Genomic DNA, 22,206 nt, shown 5'->3' with positions numbered 1-22,206 from the left:
TTGTCAGGGCAAACGCCCCACAAAACGGCACGGCCACTCCCCCTCTCCGCACCCCGACTCTTTGTGGCTGCCGGCGGGGCAGCGCCGCGTTCTGCTCGGCGGGGCGGTGGCGGCCCCCGTCCGTCCCCCGGCGGCTGCGAGGGCCAATGGGCTCCGGGGCGGCGGCGGCTGCTCCCCCCCGCGCCGCCCGCCCTATATAGCGCCCGGGCTGCGGCGCTGCCCCGACCGTCGGGCTGCCTGCGAGCGGTCCCGTTCCGTGCTCAGATCCCGGCGCCGATCCCCGCGCCGTTCTCCGAACCGTGCCGAGGATGCCGGGCCGCGGCGGTTTGCGGCTGGCGCTGCTCGCCCTCTGCCTGGGGGCGGCGGCGGCTGCGGGAGGGGGCGAAGGGCAGCGGCGCGGAGGGAAGAACCGGCGGCAGGCGCAGACCGCCTCGGTGCCGCAAGCCACCCCTGCGCAGGGCAAGCGTGAGTACCGGCACGGGCTGCGGGGCTGGAGCGGGGGCTGGCCGCCTCCGTGTCCCCGAAGCGGGTGGGGGTCCGCGGTGCTGCTTGGGCTGGTCGTGCCCTGCCCGCGCCCTCGGTGAGATGAAACTTTGCTTTCTTTCCCCCCCCCCTCCCCTCCGCAGAGACTTGCTTTGACAATGGACGCTACTACCAGATAAACCAGCAGTGGGAGCGCATTTACCTGGGGAACACGTTGGTCTGTACTTGCTACGGTGGAAGCAGAGGGTTTAACTGTGAAAGCAAGCCCGAACGTAAGTTGATGTTTTAGCTGCAGAGTGGCTTTTGGTGCAGATTAAGCTAGTGAGTTACAGCGAGCAGTCTGGGTTTTTAGCTGGAGTTTGGTCCTTAGGGTCAGCTAACGGATCTACTCTCAATTACACTGAAGATCTGGCTTGGGATTTTAAGACATGCTTTTCATTAGAGATGGGCCTGCCACCAGAACCCCAAGCCAAACATCACTCATCTCTCTGGAGGATTGGATCTAAACATTAACTTTGGAGCCAACCTCTTCTTTATAATGAACTGAACCGACTCCGCTCGCATGGGGAAGCTCAAATCTGGAGTCACTTTGCAGCTCTGGCTCCATGCAGTTTGATCGCTTCACCCCAACTTCTCATAGCTGTGCGGTGTCGTCAGCCTGTTTAAAAATATTTCAGCTTACAACTTTCCACAGCCCCCCAGCCTGTGCTGTGAGTGTTCCATCACTGAGTGTAAAATGAGATTGTTTAGTCTTCTGCAGTAAAAGTTTAGGTAACAGAAAAAACTTTAAACGCGAAGTCCGCTGGAAGATGTGTCTCTCTGGAATACAGCGTGGTTTAGGTAATCAAATGCACGCTATCTGCCTTTGGTCTCGAGCCATTGGTTTGCTGTAATTCCTTTATCTTGCTCTGGAGATGCAAGAGAGAAACTGGTTTCCTGGCTGATAACGTTCACGTAAGACAGATGGGAGCATCTCAGAGATCTGTTAGGGAAGACTTGAGTAAAGTCCTGCTAGGGTATTTTAAGGAGTACTCAGTTCCCTTGCTCCTCCATAAAAAAAAAAAAGGGTTTATTCTACATTTTCTTCCTCCCCATGTATTCCCAAGTTTTACACTCCCAAAGTCCAGTAGCAGCTATTATGGCACACTTAGCTTCATTGGTCTGGTAGTGAGGTCCTCAACATTGTTCTGTTGGAGACCTCAAGTTGTGTGACAGCACTGGTACAACCCTTCGGTAATCACATAGGCTTGGGCAAGTGTGAACAGGTCACAGGTGGGCCCCTTTGACTTCAGTAGGGCTGCTGCAGAATTCAGGATTAATGCACTCAAAAGAAGTGGATTAGCATGTCAAAACCCACAGCTTCTGGGGAATATTTGCTCCCCTCTGAGTTCTGTACTGTTGCACTTCAAACAGTTGGGGTTGATCCTTTAGGGTGTGCCAGCTCAGGTGCCATGCTCAACCCCTGGCTCACTGTGGGAGGGAAGCAGTGGTTATTCAGCAGCATGGAGATCCCAAGGGGGTTAATTTTGCCCCAGTTCCTTTCTGTTGTTCCATTAGAAAAGAAAGAAGAGGCTGATCTTCCCCCAGAAAAAAAGAGCATCCATGTGAGGAGGTGAAGAACATGCATTTTTGTTGGCCATACATGTTACTAGAGTGGTTTCATGAAGTTCATTTTTCTTTTACAGCTGAAGAGACTTGCTTTGACAAATACACCGGATCCACTTACCGAGTAGGGGAGACTTATGAGCGCCCCAAGGACTCCATGATCTGGGACTGTACTTGCATTGGAGCTGGACGTGGGAGAATCAGCTGCACCATTGCCAGTATGTAACCAAGAGCCTGTTACTAGAGCTCATTCCTTCTTGTCACATTTTCCAGAGCCATTTTCACAATTCTTCCAGTGCCTAATAACTAGAGTTAGGGGGATTTGATCCAAAGCGCATTAAAATCTTGTAAGTGAAAGTCCTTGTCCCATGTATGTACACTTTAAAAACCAAACTCCTCCTCTGTTTAAAAGGGAAAGTCCAATGTGTAAAAAGATAGGCCAGGATGACTGCTGGTGTCCAGCCATACATGTTAATACATTTAGTATATACAGGAATGTTTTGCATCTTCGCAGACACATTTTTCCAGTCAAAATATACTTGCATAAACATCAGGGTCTAATCTGCTATTGAGTCAAAGTTACCCTGTAAACATTAATGGGGATATTCTAAATATTGAGCACTTGGAAGCCATTCCCTTTAGCCTCTAAAAATGTCTTGTCAACCCTGGTCTCAAAGGGAACAAGGGTTTGATATCCAATGAGCCAGCTCTGTGCTTCTGCAATTCCGTTTTTACCTGTCTGCCCCATACTTGTTTCTTTCTGCACAGCTTTCCCTTTCACATCTGTCTCTGTCTGGAAATCCTTTCCGTATTGAGTCACTGAATTGTTCACAATTTCCCTTCAGTTCATAATTAGACTTTCTCTGAGCGCAGATGAAGTTCACTGTGTGTCAGGTCTTTTAGTCTGAGATTTCAAAGTCCCTTAGGCACCTTTGGAAAAGTCTTTCTTACAGCTATTCAGTTTCTTGTTTAAGACACGCAGTGCTGAGCCCAACAGCATTGCCACAAAGGGCTCGAAAGTCAGCCATCATAATAGCGTGGAAAGAAATGCATCAAATATAGCAAGTAGAGCTGGAGCCCTTCAGAATGTAATGGCATTTTATTGAGCAGGGATGATAAGTGTTGTAAGAAAAGAAAGAGTCAGTAAGGAAATTACAAACATAAGAGCAGTCTCATTTCTTCATCATCAGCCTGGTTTAGGGCTCACTGGAGAGTCTCATTGACTGCGACCGGATTTGAATCAATCTTTATAACTCTTAGATTGCCTGCTTTCATAAATGAGCCAATGAAACATTTTAGTGGCTCCTAATAAATGACCAGACGTGTGCTTCTTTCCTTAGAAGAGGATCTTGTTTGCTAACGGCTGTTCACTGCATTTACATTCCTGAGCCTGAGCTGAGCAGTGGGGCCAGAACACCTCAGGCCCATGAGGTGCAAGTAGACTGGGAATTGGCCTTTTTGGGGCAGGATTTCTGAATCCAGGAGGAGCAGTGTCATCACAGCATCACCTTTTCCTCCACACGTTGGCCTGGCTGCTGCATGCCTCAGCTGTGTAGGGATAGCCGTCAGTGTGCATCTCCTTGTCAGCACAAGATGGAAGCAAACCCTCATGAGGATGAAACAACATCTCCTCGGGCCCTGCCAGCCCTGTTTCAGCAGTCAGTCTTGTCTGCGGTTTGAAACCTGGCAGTGCTTAGCTGAGGAGAGAGGACAGGGCTTGGGTGGGCTGAGGTGGCGCCAAGGGAAAGATGGCGCCCTCTGAGGAAAACGGTGGCCGCCATTTTGCAGCATGAAAGAGGCAGCCATGATCGGCCCTTCTCCTCACCTTCTTCCTCCTTCCTTCACTTCCACCATCACAAAACCTTTTCCTACTCGCTGCTGTCCCCGTGAAGACCCCACATCCCCGTGGTGCTGGCTGTGGTGGTGCTCCTCACCTCAGCTCCCCTCTCTCCCACCCTCAGATCGCTGCCATGAGGGTGGCAAGTCCTACAAGATCGGCGATACATGGCGTCGGCCTCACGAGACGGGTGGCTATTTGCTGGAGTGCGTGTGCCTGGGCAACGGCAAGGGCGAGTGGACCTGCAAGCCTTTGGGTATGTGATGGCTTTGTCCTCCCTCAGCTTGGCTGGGGAGCAGTCTCACTGGGATGTCTCTGGTTCCATATGGGGCACAAACACTGACCCTTTTTTCTCCCTCAGCCGAGAGGTGCTATGACAACACAGCTGGGACATCCTATGTGGTGGGCGAGACCTGGGAGAAGCCTTACCAGGGCTGGATGATGGTGGACTGCACCTGCCTGGGGGAGGGCAGCGGCCGCATCACCTGTACCTCCAGAAGTAAGATGAACCACGTTACTGTAAATATTCTGTTGTTTTTTCACTTGCGAAGCAGACTGGGCTTGTAAAATCCAAAATCTCACTGCTTTGTCTGGCTTCTGCTTGAATTTTGCCAGGAACAGGCTTTGTTGTGGCTCTGTGTATCATTTTACAGCAGTCTCCTCAAGAAAAGTTGAACTTTGTACCTTCCACCTCTGTTGGGCAAGTTTTGAGGAGCTCTTTAAATTGCCTCCCATTCAGTTGCCTTGGGACACACAGATAATAGCTCTCTGCTGATGTAAACAGCAGACCTGTAAGGAACTAAAAGTCTGAGGAGGGCTGGGATTAAAACTGAGTATCTGGAGAGCCTTGGTTGAGAAACAAGCCATAAAAACCAAACCAGCCTTCACAATATCAAGTCTGTTAGAACACATGGGGAAATATCATTAACTGTCAAACAGGAATGAATAAAACAGAATGTGTTGTTTGTGAATTTGAGGAGATATTATTACTAACAAAAATGATTTGGCAGTATCTTTTCCCCCCCATAACTCAGGTCTGCATTGCTGTATTGTAGGGAAATTGTAATATAATGACCTGTTCATTTTTCATTTTATTTCTCAAATGTAATTAAATATATAAATTTGAATCTGTATATGTTAGATGATAGCTGTTGCCCAGAAAGTGTCATTATGCTTCAGAATACATGCTGTTAGATATCTTTTATGGCCAGAGTTTTTTAGAATCACTGCTGAATTCTGGGGGGGACATTTCAGCTTTTCATTGTCTAATTGGAAAATCTGGATGTCTGTAAGACAGGTTGCATCCCCAACCCCTTCCCCACACACACATTTGCTAAATTACTTTCTGAATACTTGACACCAATTTTGTGATAAATTACTCTGTTTTCGGTCATTTTAAGCAGTGTGAATTAGTAACGTGTTCTCCACATTGATATTTTATTCTGAGTGCTCTTTTAGTGTCAGGCTGGGATGATACATAAGTCCTTCTGCAGTTCTTCATAAATCCATGTGCATTGATCCGTGATTATATTTGAGCCACTGTATCAAGTTCTCCTTGAATGAGAGCATAAAACACTGTAATGGAAGAACTAGTTGATCCGTGTGTATCTGGCATCCAGACAAAAGTAGTTTGTTACATTGTCCTTTGAACCTGTTTATTCAATTCAGTGAGGGCTGTGAGTTAATAAAGACAACGGGGAGATTTAGGAAGTCTGATATTCCTGGTATTAACTTTTACTGACAGCTTTCCAAACACTTCTTTTGGAAAAACTGGTATTTAACATGTTACCCTCGAATAGGTTCTAGTTTTATTCCTGCTGAGCAAGGCATTAAAACAAGTTGATTTATTTTTACCATCAGGATTTTTGTGATCTCTCAACCTATGCAGTTTAACACAGGTTTTAGAGTATATAGGGCCTTGTAATAATGGGCTGCAAGAAAGGTTGGCTCTCAATAAAGGCTTTAAATTTATCGGCACGTTTGATGGTGTTGATGTTTCAGTACTATAAATGGCACAGTGAAGCCATCCAATGCAGAAATATCTAATAATCGTGTTCCTTGTACAGATAGGTGCAATGACCAAGACACCAAGACTTCCTACAGAATTGGAGACACTTGGAGCAAGAAGGATAACCGAGGAAACTTGCTTCAGTGCATCTGTACTGGTAACGGCAGAGGCGAATGGAAATGCGAAAGGCACACATCCCTGCATACAACTAGCACTGGTAAGTGGGACATAGCACAAAGTAGGGGCAGGAGTAATGAATTGCATGCTTGAAGTGGCTAGGAGATGGTGCTGAATTGCACCATCCTGCCTTTGGCACGTAGCAGATTTGTCAGAGAAAGACCAGCAGCACAGAGGGTTAGAATTCAGGAGATACTCCTTGTTTGTGCATGTGTAGATAAAATTAATTACACTTGGCTTCCTTGCACAGCTGGGGCTTGTACATACAGATGTGATTGCCTGCACAATCATTGTGCAGTAAATCACATGTAGAACCATACACCTACAGGAAATATCTACTAGCTTTGTTTTAAAAACACGGCATTTTGAGTTAGTGTTTGAACTTCATGTATTTTCCTCAGGGCAACTGCCTTGAAATGCCCTTAATTTAAACTCCACTGAGACCATCTGGTTTCTTTGACAAGATAAACGCATCTACTAATGGTTAGGCTTTAAAAAACAGAAATGCCAAAGTATGTATACAATGCAGTTTAGTGCACATAGATAGTTTGTAATTTTGGTATGAAATATTACCTGGTTTATAGATAATCTATTTCCTGCCCAAGGCTTAACAAAGTCCTTACCTTCTCAGTTTTTTTTGCCATTTTCTTTTGGTGTATGCAGTAAAACTTCTGTTTTTCTACAGAAACTACACTGAAACTTTCTTGATTAATGACTTTTAACTCATTAGCACCAGCAGGTTAGCTTCAAACTCTCAGAAAGTATGAACTTCAAAAGGCGTATCACTTCAATGGTGTCAGTGTTCTGTTTGCTGTACCTCAGCAGACCTGAATTTGTGAAGACTGCTGTGGGAATCTTTAGCAAAAACATCCATAATATAGGCGGACAGCCAGTGTTATTTTTCTTCAGTGAAAAAATCAAAATGAATCCTACCCTTGTTTGTTTTTTTTTGTGTTCTCTCTCTACTTTATCAGTACTTCTTTGTTGTCTGAGCAGTTGGTGATCTTACTCCTTTCTAAAGCAACTCAATGGTGGTAGAAACCAGAGGCTATGATTAGCACGAGAGAGGGTTGTTCTTTTAATTTTGAAGTTTACCAAATGGAATAATTAAAATGTGTCTAGGGAGGTTAGGAGTGATGTCTTCAATCTGATGTAGTGCTTAAGTGTTTGTCTCAGCATTTCATTGAAGCATTCTGTTCTTCAGCTCTGCATGTGACATCTCAGTTCTCTCCCATGTTCTACTGCAGGATCTGGCTCTCCCAGCTTCACGAATGTACAGACAGCATTGTACCAGCCTCAGCCTCAACAGCCCCAACCTCAGCCACATGGCCACTGTGTAACTGATAACGGAGTGGTGTATTCTGTGGGTATGCAGTGGCTGAAGACACAGGGCAGCCAACAGATGCTTTGTACTTGTCTGGGCAATGGAGTCAGCTGCCAGGAAATAGGTATGAGTTTTTGTTCAGTGCCTGTTCTGTCCAGTGAGATCTGTGGTTTTATTTTGATGGGCAGTCCCTTTGTATGTGTATCATATGTCTGCTAAAGAGGACATTCTGGAGAAAGATGCAAGAGGTGAAGAAATAAATAGTTGCTTTCGTTACTTGCAGCCTGATTCTGTAGGGCAGAAATATTTCCCAGTGAGTTATATATATAACATTGCTGAGGCCCATGGGGAACAACATTCATAATTTTATTCAAACCAAGCTGCAGTAATATATGTTTAGAAAAGAATGTAAAAGAATGACACAGCTGTGGGACTAAGTCTTCTCTTGGTGTGTATTGGCCCAGGTCCATGGCAGTCATTGTGGGTTCATAGCAGCCAGTGATTTGACCCAGAGGGGCTGTTGCTGTTTTAGAGCCCTAAGATTTGGGGATTGCTTTAAGCTGGAGTCTAATGCTGTACTTTGTTTATTTCAAAGCTGTGACCCAAACATATGGTGGCAATTCTGATGGAGAACCCTGTGTTCTGCCTTTCACCTACAACGGGAGGACTTTCTACTCCTGCACCACTGAAGGCCGCACAGATGGGCACCTCTGGTGCAGCACCACTTCCAACTTTGAGCAGGACAGGAGATACTCCTTCTGTACTGAGCAGAATGGTGAGTGCTTCTCAGATGGCCTTCGAGGAGGAAAGAACAAAAGTGTGTAGCTGTCTGAACAGTCCCGGCAATTTGGAGGGCCTCAGGGCATGTCCTAGTAGCAAGGCAGTTACATGAATGGAGGGCTGTCTGGAGTCAGGCCGTTTTTACACTCTTGGCATCTTTGGAGGGTGCTCATGTGTAGCTTTTGAGTCATGTTCTTTGTTCTTCAGGCTGACCATAGAGCATGCATACTTAGTCAAGACAGAGCTTTGGCTCAAAAGATATGTGGACTTTGTGCTTGGCTGAATTGCTACAGCATTGCCCATATTAGGTTGCAAAGAAGAGGATATCCATAGAGTACAACTTGTGCAGTTCTCTGTCACTGCCTCACTCCTGCCTATCTAGCCAGGTTGCCATATATAGCAGTAATCATAATGTGATTTGTGATTACTGTGATCAGAAGCTGGTGTGTGACTAATGCAGCAGCATTCCTGCTTGTCTGCGGATGGTCAGCGTTCCCTTCACAGCACAAATCTACCTGTGTGGTTGTACTTCCTGGAAAGCCCATCGGGCATCTGTGGAGCAGTATCCAGACAGGCTTCTCTGCAGTCTGACCTTAGAAAGAATTTTTCACATTCCAACACAAAATTGCTGCTTCTTACACTGTACAGACTTTTTAACCGCTCTCCTACCTCATTTTTTTTTTAATGATAAGCCTTTCTGCACAGCACATACAATACTCTTTTTAAAAAACGAAACAAACCCAACAGATACAAAGATAAAAAACCTGGTCCCTTGTCCACACATGGATGTGCACACACATTCTTGCTTTAGCAAGGCTTCGTGTGGTATTCTGTGGGGATTAAGAAATATTGATATAGCTGAAAACTTCAGCAAATACCTCCTTGCTCTCTATTATTTGTAAACCAGAGTTGTACAAGAGGTGAATAGTTTATGTAGATTAGAGCTCTCTTTCCACTGGTGCTTGCAAAACACGAAGCTTTCAACCTGCACAGAGTTTCTGACTTGTCCTGTTGTTCATAAATGAATTGTAACCCTTTCCTGACATCCAAGGTTTTTCTTTAAGCCAAAGGGCATGATTGAGTAATAGTCTCAGTGAGATAATACAGATATGCTGAGAACTGTGGGGTTATTTGATTCTCTAGACTTCGGTACAAAGGGTCTTCAAAGCCACTTCCCAAACATAGTGAGCTTTAGTTTTCCATATTCCCCAGGAAATCCCATGGCTGGGTCCAGCAACTCTTTCCAAAGCAATGTTTGAACTGAACTGACCTTGTGCAAGGCTTATATTTCCAGATCTGAATTAATTAAATCCAATAAAAGAGGCTAGTGAATAATAGCATACAGAGTACACATGGGAAAAATAGTGCTAGCGGTTTGTTTTTAAAGCTGTTCTCTGCATGCTATGGGAGAGCGTAGGTTTGATTTGCATCTGTTTCCTTTTTATCTCCAGTTTTGGTCCAGACACGTGGTGGCAATTCCAATGGTGCTCTGTGCCACTTCCCCTTCCTGTACAACAACCGCAACTATACCGACTGTACTTCTGAGGGACGGAGAGACAACATGAAGTGGTGTGGAACCACCGAGAACTATGATGCTGACCAGAAATTTGGCTTCTGCCCTATGGCTGGTAAGAATGAGAACTGTAAAGGGATTATAATTGCTTGCATGTAGCTCTTTGAGCTGGAAAGTAAGGATCTGTCTGTCACTGGTCAGTTATTGATGACTTCCAGCTTGCATCCAGGCCCAAAAACCTTGAAGGAATTTCTGAAGCTTTTTGTCCTGTTTTCCTCCCAGCTAATCACTTCTAGTAAGGACTCAGGCAGTGTCAGGAGAAGGCTGTTTTTGTTCCTCATTTGCTGCAAGCTAGGCATGTTTTTCAGCTGGTGCAAACTGTTGTAGGTCCACTAAGAAGCACTGAACTGTGTTGCTTGATAGCAAGTAATTTTTTTTATTTTGCATCTGCCAAAGCTTCTCCTTCATGGCTCATCACTTCCTCTTACCTAATGTGTGATTAGGAATATGTCCACACTTTGTTGTGGTCCATTTCTCCACTCCATGCACATCTCTGATCTCCAACACATGGGAGTTCTTAAATGAAAGGTGTTGTGATGAATGGCAGTGCAGCGTCTGAGCCCTTAAGCAGCTTGATGAACACTCAGCTCTTCCAATGGCTATGTTCATATAACAGCAGACATGTAATGAGAGCTGATTGTTTCACACAGCACGCTTTCAATGCCATACAGAATCTGTGTTAGCTTTCAAGTGCTAACCCAATGAACGAACCCCTGCAAGGGAATCTACGCTCATCATCCTGCAAAAATGATATTTGAAATTTCATGGGTGCATATGACACTCTTGTTAAGATGCAGAAACCAATACATGGCATGAAGGGGCACTGCAAATGACATAAGCCCTCAGTGCCTTGTTAACTATGACCTGATGAAGTGTTTTCTTACTTTCTTCCCAACCAGCCCATGAGGAAATCTGCACCACCAATGATGGTATCATGTACCGTGTTGGGGACCAGTGGGATAAACAACACGACATGGGCCACATGATGAGATGTACCTGTGTAGGAAATGGCCGTGGAGAGTGGACTTGCATTGCATACTCCCAACTCAGAGGTACTGCTTTTCATGTTGATGTCACTGCTTTGGTCTAAGTGTTGGAGATACAGAAGAAACTGGTTTTCTTTCCCATAATGGGGAATTCAAGCCCAGACTCATTTTTGTATTACTGATCTTTTCTGTGGAATCCAAAAGGAATCAGAGGGGATATGTAAAGCTCTTGTCTTGATTCCATGCTGTGAAAGTACCGTTTCAGCCTTTGCAGGCTAGCAAGCCAGGGAAAACGTTGACTAGCTTGATCAGTATCTAGCACTACCAATTCTTGTCTATTGTTAGCAGTCAGTGCCACTGAGACTTTAAAGGGATCTCAGCAGAAACCTCTCAAAAACAGACACAACCCCAGATTCATCTAAAGTTTGAATGCAGAACCATCCTGTATTATTGTTCCGCAGTGAAATGTTCGGTTCCTCTGCTGGAGGCACCCTTTGTGAGCTAATCTATATGAAAAGTTGGCAGGACAGCACTGACATTACTCTTATTTACTTATATAAATAAGTGGCCCAAGTGGAGAAGTGCTGAAGCAATACCAAAAAAAGACTTAAAAGCACAGATATTTGATCATCCTACAGCTAGCTCACAGCATTGGCTTGGTGTCTGGAAAAGGCAGGGGGGTTGCTGACGAGCAGCCAAGAAATAACTCTTAATACCACTGCTGAAATGGGATGTAATTTATAGGGAAAGGTCTATTCAAGGGCTTTAGGAGGGTTTTTTATGTGTCTCCTTCAGAACGATGAGAAATGCGCTGCTAGAAGTTTTTCTGGTCTGTGAAACTCCTTTCTCTAGAAGCACAACTAGTTCTCTGCTGTTTGCTTCTCAAGTTTAAGGGGTCTTTCTTGATGATGACATGGATATTGTTTTTTTCAAAAGGCAAAGGTTATCTAAGTAGAACTTTTAAAACACAGCAACTGGAGGAGGTCCTTAGCCCCCATTGGTGGATGTGACCAGTGTTTGGTTTATACTGACGCCATGCTTGTGTTGTGGGAAAGTATGATGGGGAAAGAAGGCCTGGGATTAACTGAGTCACTTCCCCAAGGACAGATGGTCTGTGACTGAGTCCAGAACTGAACTTGGGTCTCTTGGGTCCTGGTTAACAAAACAACATGCTTCTGGGGTGGTTTTATCATTTGTTTTGTCTTTGTGCTCCTTGCTGTGATTAGGCTGGCTTTAGGAATTCTGGGCCATGTCACAGGTTGACATATCTCCATTAAACCTAATAGACCGTACTTTAGCATGGAGTCTGGTTACTGTGCTTTGGGGGAGTAGCAGATTAGTAGGCACCATTAGCATCTTGGATATAATAGGTCTGCTCCAGTCTTCAGCTTACTCTGAGGTGTAGCAGAGAGATGCTTATGATGTTTTCTTGTTGCATATTTGTACCTCAGCTTGACATTTTTATGAATTTGGAGTAGCACTTTCCTTCTTGTGCAATTCTAATGATTTCAGACAGTATTTCCAATCTAGACTTCCCTAAGAGATAGTAGTGTGATGCTTTACATTCTTTCACGTGTGGAATCTGTTGTAAGACAGTTTCATAGTGAGTAATGGATTCTGCTTTGGACTGAATCCTATGGACCTTTTTTCTGCAAGTGGTGCTTTTTTGCATGCTGCTGATAATTGAACTCAGGAGCAGTGATGTGTATGCAGCACTAATCTGCCATGATATCAGATACCAGAAGGGCTCCGTTTTGCATGGATGGAGCTTGTCAGGGTTACTCTCTGTAAGCTGATCAAGAGGAGGGAAATATGTGCCAAGCAGAAGGATTTTGTCTTAATGCTTAAAGCTATTGCTGACAAAACATCTCTGCTCTTTCTCAAACAGATCAGTGCATCGTGGATGGTATCACCTATGATGTGAACCAGACGTTCCACAAGCGTCACGATGAGGGGCACATGCTGAACTGCACGTGCTTTGGCCAAGGCCGTGGGAGATGGAAGTGTGATCCCGTTGGTAAGTCACAGCTGTCCCCACTTGCACAGCCTGTGTTTGACAAGGACTGATTATGGTATGGTGAAACTGGTGTGTGAATGTGGACTTAGTCTTTGCCAACTTTCTGCCTTCTATTGCACAACTGTGAAAGGAGAAGTGACGCTGTATTTATTGGAGACATGCGAGATGGCATTCATGGTTTTTGGGAAGTAAGCTTTGGTTATCAGACATGTCCTAGAAGGATTCCATCGTACAGCATATCTTTTAAAACATAACACTCTTCAAACTGAGGTAACAGGGTGTATGAACCCCAGACTGGGCTGAATTGACTGAAGTCTGGTACCTTGTGCTGTTAGCAGGCAAGGTGCTCAGATTGAGTACTGATAAATCGATGTGCAAGCAGCTGGTGTTGCTAGGTGCAGTTTTTCTTTCCTTTCTCTATCCTGAAATCTTTAGGTCTCCTTATTGAACTGAGAGAAGAACATGACCAGCATATATTCACTTACCTCAGACTAAATTGATTTTTTTTGGATGCCCTTTGTTCTGGCAAAGAAAGCAAGCTCAGGATGAGAACATGTGTTAATAGCACTCTGGAGGTTAGCTGAAACCATCGTGGCTCTGTGCAGGAATGAAGAGATTTCATCTTTTCTGCCTCCCCTCTTCTCTAGTGAATCAGGATTGGAAGATAAGACATGACTGTTTGACTTGCAATTACTAAATCTAGAGAACCTGGGGCTATTGCCAGGAAAATCTATTAGCAAGTAGCAGTGGTTAAATTCTGCTTTATTTACAGTAATATCTATACAGTTTTACTGGAGGAATTTGGATTGTAAAGCCCCTGAAAATCAGTACTTTGAAAGAAGGGGAGATGATTGCAGTTCTCTGTAAAGGTGGAATTGGTTTAATTTTGTTGGCTTTCTCTAAACAAGACTCCTGTTAACTAAAGAAGCATAACGTTAGTTCTCACTGAAAAATTGTATAGAGCCAGAAACATGGGCAGAGGTCAGACTAGAAAGTGTACTGAAGCGTTGGTACAACATTGTATTCCCACTAGCTTAAGCAGATTTCAAATTTGTTTTGTCCTTCTTCAGTTTATAAGATGATAAATCTAGAATGACTTCTGAATATTAGTGGGTCACTTCAGATGTATGACCGAATTGTGCTTAAGCTAGTGGGAATTTTGCCACTGATTTCCTGGAGAGCAGCATGGTTTAGCTTTGGATTAAAGATGAACTCAGTTGACTGAAGCTGCCTGATATTTGTCTTAAAGCATGCAGATATGAATCAGGAACCTTGATTCAGGATTCAGTTTGTTACCATTTGCTCTTCATGCAGCACTATTTGTAAATAAACGTGGTTGCGTTTTCTGAGAAAAGCTATCTTCTGATTTACTCTTCTGTTTGATGTAGGTTTTTCACAATAGTTTTGATATCACACAGTGGTTACCTGTCTATTTTGTGCATTTAGATCAGTGCCAGGATTCCGAAACCCGTACCTTTTACCAAATTGGAGATTCCTGGGAGAAGTACGTCCATGGTGTCAGATACCAGTGCTATTGCTATGGTCGTGGTATTGGAGAGTGGCACTGCCAGCCTCTGCAAGCCTATGCTGGTAAGAAACTCAACAGATGACTCTTCTGCTAAGACATAAAGAAAGCAATCTCTCTATCCCTTACCTGTTCAGGTTCCTGTACATGATTGTACATCGTTGTCAAGTCCTATAAGTGGAAGAGATATTCACTGTATATCAAAAAACCAAAAAATTTTATTTCTGTAGTTTTCAAGGCCTGCTTATGGTTTATAATCTGCAGGTACTTCCAACCTTAGGGAGGTATTCCTTAACTGCTCAAGAGATCCTTTTGGTTTCCTTATTAAACAGAACGTTTTCCACCCACCTTCTTAGCAGACACAAATAGGTGTTACGATTATAAAGAGGGTGCCAGATTGTTAACAGCTTTTCCTGAGGCCAGGCTTAGCTTAAAGCATGACTATCACACAACAGCTTTGCTTTTCATCACCTCGTAGTGCTTAGCAGTGTCACATCTGTAACCTTCAGATTCTGCTGCTTAAAACTTGCATCTATAGCCTTTCCTTTTACACTCACTACAGTAGCAAAATCCACCAAAGAATGGAGCGTTTTCCCTGATCAGCGACCTGAAGAAATCAAATACTTGAACTTTGTTTGCCTAGTCAGTTCCAGGAAGTCTTCATGTAGATGGGCAATGCCTCTGTCAGTTGGGCTGTTCTTTTTCAGTTCTCTGAAACAAGGGGAACTTCTTTACCTGCCTGTTTCAAGTTGCAGCAATCGTTGTCTTCATCTGAAAAAGATGGAATATTAATGTTGCATTGCTCGTACTCTGTTGGGAGGAAGCTATGCTCATGTCATGGGTTCCCTAACCCATTTCTAAGCTTATTTGTGGAGGAACTGCATAAGAATTGGATGTACCAGCTTCAGTGTGAGCTGATTCTCTGTTCTTTTGCCATGATAGATTTAGAAGTATCTGTCCACTCAGTAACTGCAATGTATTTATTCCATAAGTGCCCCATAGTAGCAGAAAGGGAATTTGAACCTGAAGGCAAGGGGACTACCCCTTTTCCTATTGCCTTGTTTCTGGCTTACTAGCTGTATGGCAGTAAGACACCTGGCAGGCAGACCTAGGAGCTGCTTTTCTTTGGGGCAATGAAGTAAGAATGGCACGAATAGGAAGCAGGCTTCTTCTGCTCTTATTTTTTTTTTTCCCCTCAGTTCTTATTCAGGATTGCTGAGCTTCATTGACTCTTGTCAGACTGCTTAAACAAACATTTCCTTGAGCTATGTGAAATATGCATGCCTCCAGACTGGAGACCAGGGATTTAGGCTTTCTATAGACACAAGAGTGACTGCAAATGTGTAAATAAACCAAATCTAATGTTTCTGAATGTAGGTTTGGGGTTAGGAGAGCTTTGAAATTGTGTGTGGGCACAGGTTTATTTGCCTGGAAGTCCTGTTAAATATGTAGCAGGTATATATGTCACACAGTTGTCCAAATAAATTATAAATAGAAATGCTGGGAGCGAGGGAAGGCTGTAGGTATTTAATGGCTAAAACAACACAGTTTTCTGCAGATTCCATGCTGCTCTGTGATGGGAATTTCTGAGAACTAACACAAGTGCAGTGTTGCTGAGTGTTCAGTGAAACCTCCCCAGCAGGGCAGGGAGGTACTGAAAAGAGAACCACCAAATCCTAAAACCTTTTCTTCTCAGTTAGAGAGCTTTGTGAAGAGGTTTTGATGTGTTAATGAGAAGTTGGTAGTCTTACAAATCATAAGAACTTGTATTTTCATAAGCTTATGGACCTGATTTGTCACACCAATCTTTCTTTTTGTATATTGGGTAGTTCCAATTTGCTACTTCATGACACAGGAAATTAACCCAAACAGCACATGCTAACTTCTCCACAGAATGTATTCTAATTCATCCATTTTCTAGCTGAAACCATTAAAGAGAGAAATACAGTCTGACTAGTTTTCCATGTATTTAGTATGCAAACCATGCCTTTTTCATGACTCAGCAACAAAGGTGGAAGAAAACCATCTCCATTATCTTAAGAATGGAAACTTTTGCATTTTAGGAGCAACTGGACCTGTTCAGGTGATCATTACAGAGAGTACAAATCAGCCAAACTCCCACCCCATCCAGTGGAATGCTCCCAAAACGTCTCACATCAGCAAGTACATTCTGCGCTGGAGACCGGTGAGTGTTCCATTCAGCTGGACCTATAGATACATTCAGAGCTCCAGGAATCCACAGCTCCAGGCTTTTATCCGGAGAGTGTTCTTACTGTAGAGTGCTAATCCAGTGTCCTTGTCCTGCTGAGGTCAACTGTTAACAACCTGTGCTGTATAAACACTTGATGTTTTCATGCCCAAATATTATTACTGGTCACCGTGCTTGTGTAGTATCATATTAACAAGAGCAGTACCACAGTAGACAACTTTATATCCTTCCTCACTTTAAGCAATGTAAACCCTTGCAAAAGCTTTCTCAGTGTGTTAGTGCTGAGTGCATATCCAGAGATGAGAACTACAATACGTTATATGCAATTAATGAGCAGGTAATAAGTAGGATACAAAGATAATAACCGTTAGGAGAGAATTAAATAATTAGTCATCTCCCATCTTTTGCAATGTCTAAGCAAAGCTGGTTAACCACTGCTTATACCTCAGGAATAATTCATTCTAATGAATGATACAGTTAATATTACAGTTCCCCAGAGTATAGCTTCACAAAAGACCACTTAATGATTAAGTACACTAGTACCTCAGTGCTGCCTGTGATTAAGAGAACAATAAAGGCCTTGATCCAAAGCCATTAAAAGCACTCAAGTATTTTACTAACTTCAGTGTATCTTGGATCAAGGCCTGAAAGAAATGGACTTTAATGCACTGGAATAGAAACCTCAGAGGATGAAGCATTATTGTAGGGCTTCCCATAGAGATCAAGCATAGGATAGAAGGGACAAACTTTTTGGTATATTCTTTTCAGATGATGGCTTGGAGTTCTGTTGTGAACAAACTTCAGATAAGAATTTCTCAGCCATTCCTTCATGCCTTACTGTCTTTTTCATAGAAAAATAATTTTAGTTTATAAGTTACAAAGAATGTTCATTTTAAAGGAAAAAGTTCAAAGTTAGATTGCTTTTTGATTTACCCCAGTAAAATTTATAATCACCCAAGAAGTTGTTATTTCTGCTTCCTGGCACACCTTTCTGTTCTCTCTTTGTTCATTAGGCATTCAAGTCATTCAGACCTTGGGTCGCTAGATAGGCCTGCTTGCAGGCCATGGAGTCTCTCACTATATACCAACAAGTATCCTTGTTCTTGCAGAAAAATTCTGGAAGGCACTGGAAGGAAGCTACGATCCCTGGTCACCTGAACTCCTACACCATCTCGGGCCTGAAGCCTGGTGTGGTTTATGAAGGACAGCTTATCAGTGTTCAGCAGCATGGACCCAAAGAAGTCACACGCTTTGATTTTACCACAACTAGCACTACAGCAGTGACAAGTGAGTTGAACAGTGAGGTTGGACTGGCATTCAGAGAAACCTGCTGTCCTTCTGCGAGAACGGTCTGTAGGCTATTTCCTACATCCCAGTTAACACAGTGACAATGATTAACTAGACCTCTTTCTTCTCTTTTCAGGCAACACTGTTTCAGGAGAGACAACTCTTCTTCCTCCCATGGTTGCTACTTCAGAGTCAGTCACTGAAATCACAGCCAGCAGCTTTGTTGTCTCTTGGGTTTCTGCTTCTGACACAGTTTCTGGATTCCGTGTTGAGTATGAACTGAGCGAGGAGGGTGATGAGCCACAATATCTTGGTGAGACAGTATTTGAGTCTATTAGATCCAAGCATCTCTAACAACATCACTGTTTTCTGTAACAGTCAACAGAACTGGTGTAAATAGTGAGGTGGTGTAAATAGTGAGTGCTGTCCTTTCGTATGATTGATTCAGTTAAGGTGTGACAGTGGAGGACTCGCACAGATTACAAACTTGCCTACTTGACTGTCCTTTCTCCATCAATGGCCTTAAGGTCAAGTCCAGAATACTCCTGCAGAGGAAAACTCACTGAGCCAGAGGTGGTAGATTTGTAAAAGCTATGTGTAGATGTATTCTTTTCAGCATTTTTGTATTTATGTATTAATTTATTCTAAACTTACTATCTTCTTCAGTGTAGTGAAGGCAGATGAGGAGAGAGCCAAATCTTTTTGAGTTTACCACCCGGCTAACTTCCTTGTTGTTTTTTTTGTCTATGCGTCAAAACTGAAAACAATCTTTCCCAAATCCCCTCTTGGCTATTCATAATCTCATGGATGTCTGTCCCAGACCACTCTGTTGTTTAGTTTGGATCAGATCTTACTAGGCTTTGATAATATGATAACTTAGCTAAGCGAGGAAGCTTGTTAAAAGCACTGGACTTAGACCTGGGAAGTGGATTCACTTTTACTACATCTGATAGGAAGCCTCTCTCACCATATGTAACTTCATCTTAATCTCTTTTTCCTAATTTCCTGTTTTAACAATCATAATAGCAGTATCTCACAAGGATTTGATGTTACTGTAGCTATTAGGACATGTGCATGTGGTGGAAGAACAGCATGAGAAAAAAGAGTAGTACTCCTCTGACCTAGTATTCTCCCTTGCCTGCTGCCCTTTGAACTCAAAGGCTTGGACACATGAGCTTACACTAGGGCTGCCAGTGCCATCAGCACCTTTCTTGTCTGTACACTCCAGCTGCCCAGACAGCTGAGCTATGTTACGAAGCAATTCCTGAGCATATCTGTCTACAGATAGAGGCCTTCAGGCAAATGGAAGCACTTCCCAGTTTCCCATCAGATGTTTTCTACATAACTTCCCTGTTGTGAGCTGAGACCACAGTGCAGAGCAATTTTTTTTACTGCAGGAAAACTGATTCAGCCCAGATTAGAACAGAATTCTCTATGTCATTTGGTAAGAAAGCAACAAGGCAAAATTTCTAAGGCAGTTTTTATTTGCTACCTCTTTTAGATCTTCCAAGCACAGCCACTTCTGTCAACATTCCTGACTTGCTTCCTGGTCGCAAGTATATCGTTAATGTCTATCAGATCTCTGAAGAAGGCGAGCAGAATCTGATCCTGTCTACTTCACAGACAACAGGTATGTGTGGGTGGATGTAGCTGCACTTTGGAAGGAGGTTTTGTTTGCTCTGGTCAGTCGGTACGTTGCATCCTTACGCTTGTCCTCCTGTGTTGTTCTTTCAAACAGCTCCTGATGCACCTCCTGAGCACAACGTGGAAAGTGTTGATGACACATCAATTGTCATTAGCTGGAGCAGACCACAGGCTCCCATCACAGGTATGTCTAATTGGAGCGTGCCTATTTCACAATGCTGATAGGATCTGAAATCTAAGTAGAAAGGAAAATGAACTCCAAAATGGGTTAGTGCCTTCTGCCCAGGCTCAGAGGCCAGCTGGAAGGCACGCAGAAAATTTAGCTTTTGTATGCAAGCAATTAAGGAATGTAAAATCATTCTTCCTGCATTTGTGTTGGGGGAAAGAAAAATCAAGCCCTGTGACCTTCTCTGTACCTGTCATCCAGACCATGCCGTAACAAACATGAACAATATGAACCCTAAATCCACATGTCAAGAGTTACAAATTTTGATACAGGTCAAATGATGCAGTGTAGTTCATTATGAGCCCATGATCTGTAGTGGGACTCAGCAAAAGCAAGCCACAGGTGCTAAAGAAGTTCAGGACTGGCTTTGTGAAACCTCTGTAAAGACATTTGTTTAGTTCTTTTTTCTATCATTTCTTGTGCTGGCTTACTGATTGCACCTGAGAATTGTATGTATACTTCTTTTTATTCTTTTTTTAGGCTACAGAATTGTCTACACACCCTCTGTGGAAGGCAGCAGCACGGAGCTCAACCTGCCTGATACTGCTACCTCTGTAACACTCAGTGACCTGATGCCAGGTGTTCAGTACAACATCAGCATCTATGCAGTGGAGGAACATCAGGAGAGTACTCCTGTCTTCATCCAGCAGGAAACCACAGGCGTCCCACGCACAGGTAGTGACCAGAAGACCAGTCAGTACCCTAACACAAATGGCAGTGCAAGCTCTCATTACTCTAACTGAATGAGTGTTGCCACTCAGTCCTTACATGGACTTCTAATTATGCTTTTGTTGTTGTGTTGTTTTTTTAATTACAAATGTCAGACACTGAAGTTCAGTGGTAAAGTCAAATTTATGAATTGGCACAGTCAAAACACTACTCTGCATTAATACTGTTAGAGTTCTTCAGGATCAAGCTGTGGGCAGGTCAAAAGGTTAGTCTTGCATTGTGTCTATGGAAAAGAGAGCTCAGTTTTTCCTAAGTTGTCTTATGGGGATTCTGCTGAGAGATCTTATGAGTCTGGTAAATCATTTTGCCTCAGCACTTGGCCTACAGATGTTTAAGGTTATGTACTCAGACACAACAACACAAATCTAAAAAGTTCACCTGACTTCTCCATCTCCTTTCCAATCCTAATTGTTATTTTCCATCGCAGCCTGTGGAGATTGCTCAGCATTGGTTGATGTGCCAAAATAACACCGTACAATCTAAAATTGAGGGAGCCACAATAAAAAATAAGACAGTGGTTTCAGAGTTCTTAACTATCAATTGGGTTGAATAGCCAAACCAAAAGAAAAGACAGAGAAAAAATTAGGACCTGATGTGGTAACAGTGGAATGTGACGGTCCTGCAAGTTGCAAGCATATGTGTTGGCAAATGGGAGCCTACCAGGAAGGAACTCAGCTCACTGGCTATGGTTTGGCATCTGAGTCTTCTCAAAATGTGTGTTGGTTAACCTTAGGGCAGTATCACTCCTAATCTAAAGAAACTTAATTTGAATGTAGGAATTCATGGGTGCAGTACTGTTGGCCAATGCAGAGGAAACTGGATTTTGTCTTGACTACAATAGAGCCAGATCAGCCCCTGTACTAGTTTAATTATAAAAGATAGATTTATAAGTTAATTGTAGACATTCAGAACATGCTGTGGATTTTCTAAACTCTCTCCTAATTTTAAAAGCAGGGTCTTGTGTCCAACCTCTGAAGTTGTTCTGTTGTTGTTGCTCTTGTTAGTTTTTTGTTTTTCAAGGTTCTGGTTCTGCATATATTTGACATTCTAGCACATTATATTTGGTTTTTAGTTCTTTTGATGACAGCAAGATACTTTCTGCGACTGAAGACATTAAGTAGTTAAAGCTATGAGGTGACATTCTGAATTGTAGTCTGCTTGAATGTTGTCTGGGAACGTGTGTGTATGTATTCAAAATAAGGTTACCATGACTTCTTTTTGTTTGGTAAATATTCTTGGGCTATCCATTGTTCAGTCAAAATTCACTTCTTTTCCCATGTGACCCCCATAGGTTTTTTCTACCACTTGCTAAGGATCGCTTCTAACACCATTCTGCCTCTTTCTTTTCAGATGAAGTTCCTTCTCCCAGAGATCTGCAGTTTGTGGAGGTTACTGACGTCAAAGTCACCATCATGTGGACCCCACCCCAGAGCCAAGTGTCTGGCTATCGGGTGGAAGCAATCCCTGTCAATCGCCCTGGCCAGCACGGCCAGAGATTGCCCATTACTAGAAGCTCTTTTGCTGAAGTTGTTGACCTGCTCCCAGGAACGACCTACCTCTTCAAGATCTTTGCCGTGAGCCAGGGCAGGGAGAGCAAACCTTTGACTGGAGAGCAAACCACCAGTAAGTTCCTTTCTTTCTTGCTTTTCTCAACCTTTTGAGATGCTTATATCTCTGTCGCTTAGAGAAATAATATAAACAGAGCATTTAAATTGCAACAGTTGTAGCCCAGGAGGTATACCATAACTAGGATGACAGGGCAGGGAATTCATTCAGTCAAACAATGATCTCTTCAG

General features: G+C 43.3%; 1 protein-coding gene across 6 annotated transcripts in view; it reads left to right on the top strand.

The window, feature by feature from the left end:
* The first annotated feature begins 212 nt into the window (after positions 1-212).
* Positions 213-22,206, top strand: part of FN1 (fibronectin 1) — a 49,290-nt gene continuing 27,296 nt past the window's right edge. For all 6 annotated transcript variants that reach the window (XM_090144474.1, XM_031604574.2, XM_031604572.2 and 3 more), the window contains exons 1-19: positions 213-465; positions 627-755; positions 2,169-2,306; positions 4,050-4,181; positions 4,287-4,424; positions 5,992-6,150; positions 7,358-7,558; positions 8,030-8,209; positions 9,666-9,842; positions 10,687-10,839; positions 12,662-12,790; positions 14,237-14,380; positions 16,379-16,500; positions 17,634-17,811; positions 17,948-18,124; positions 19,313-19,441; positions 19,550-19,639; positions 20,162-20,356; positions 21,761-22,033. In XM_090144474.1, the coding sequence (XP_090000600.1) occupies positions 309-465; positions 627-755; positions 2,169-2,306; positions 4,050-4,181; positions 4,287-4,424; positions 5,992-6,150; positions 7,358-7,558; positions 8,030-8,209; positions 9,666-9,842; positions 10,687-10,839; positions 12,662-12,790; positions 14,237-14,380; positions 16,379-16,500; positions 17,634-17,811; positions 17,948-18,124; positions 19,313-19,441; positions 19,550-19,639; positions 20,162-20,356; positions 21,761-22,033 (3,001 nt within the window). In that variant the 5' untranslated portion in view covers positions 213-308. The remainder of the gene's footprint in view (positions 466-626; positions 756-2,168; positions 2,307-4,049; positions 4,182-4,286; positions 4,425-5,991; positions 6,151-7,357; positions 7,559-8,029; positions 8,210-9,665; positions 9,843-10,686; positions 10,840-12,661; positions 12,791-14,236; positions 14,381-16,378; positions 16,501-17,633; positions 17,812-17,947; positions 18,125-19,312; positions 19,442-19,549; positions 19,640-20,161; positions 20,357-21,760; positions 22,034-22,206) is intronic.

This window comes from Phasianus colchicus, chromosome 7, assembly GCF_987193195.1.
Source record: "Phasianus colchicus chromosome 7, bPhaCol1.hap1.1, whole genome shotgun sequence".
Classification (NCBI taxonomy): Eukaryota; Metazoa; Chordata; class Aves; order Galliformes; family Phasianidae; genus Phasianus; species Phasianus colchicus.
The sequence above is the reverse complement of the archived record's forward strand: the minus strand, read 5'-3'. Positions and strand labels throughout refer to the sequence as shown.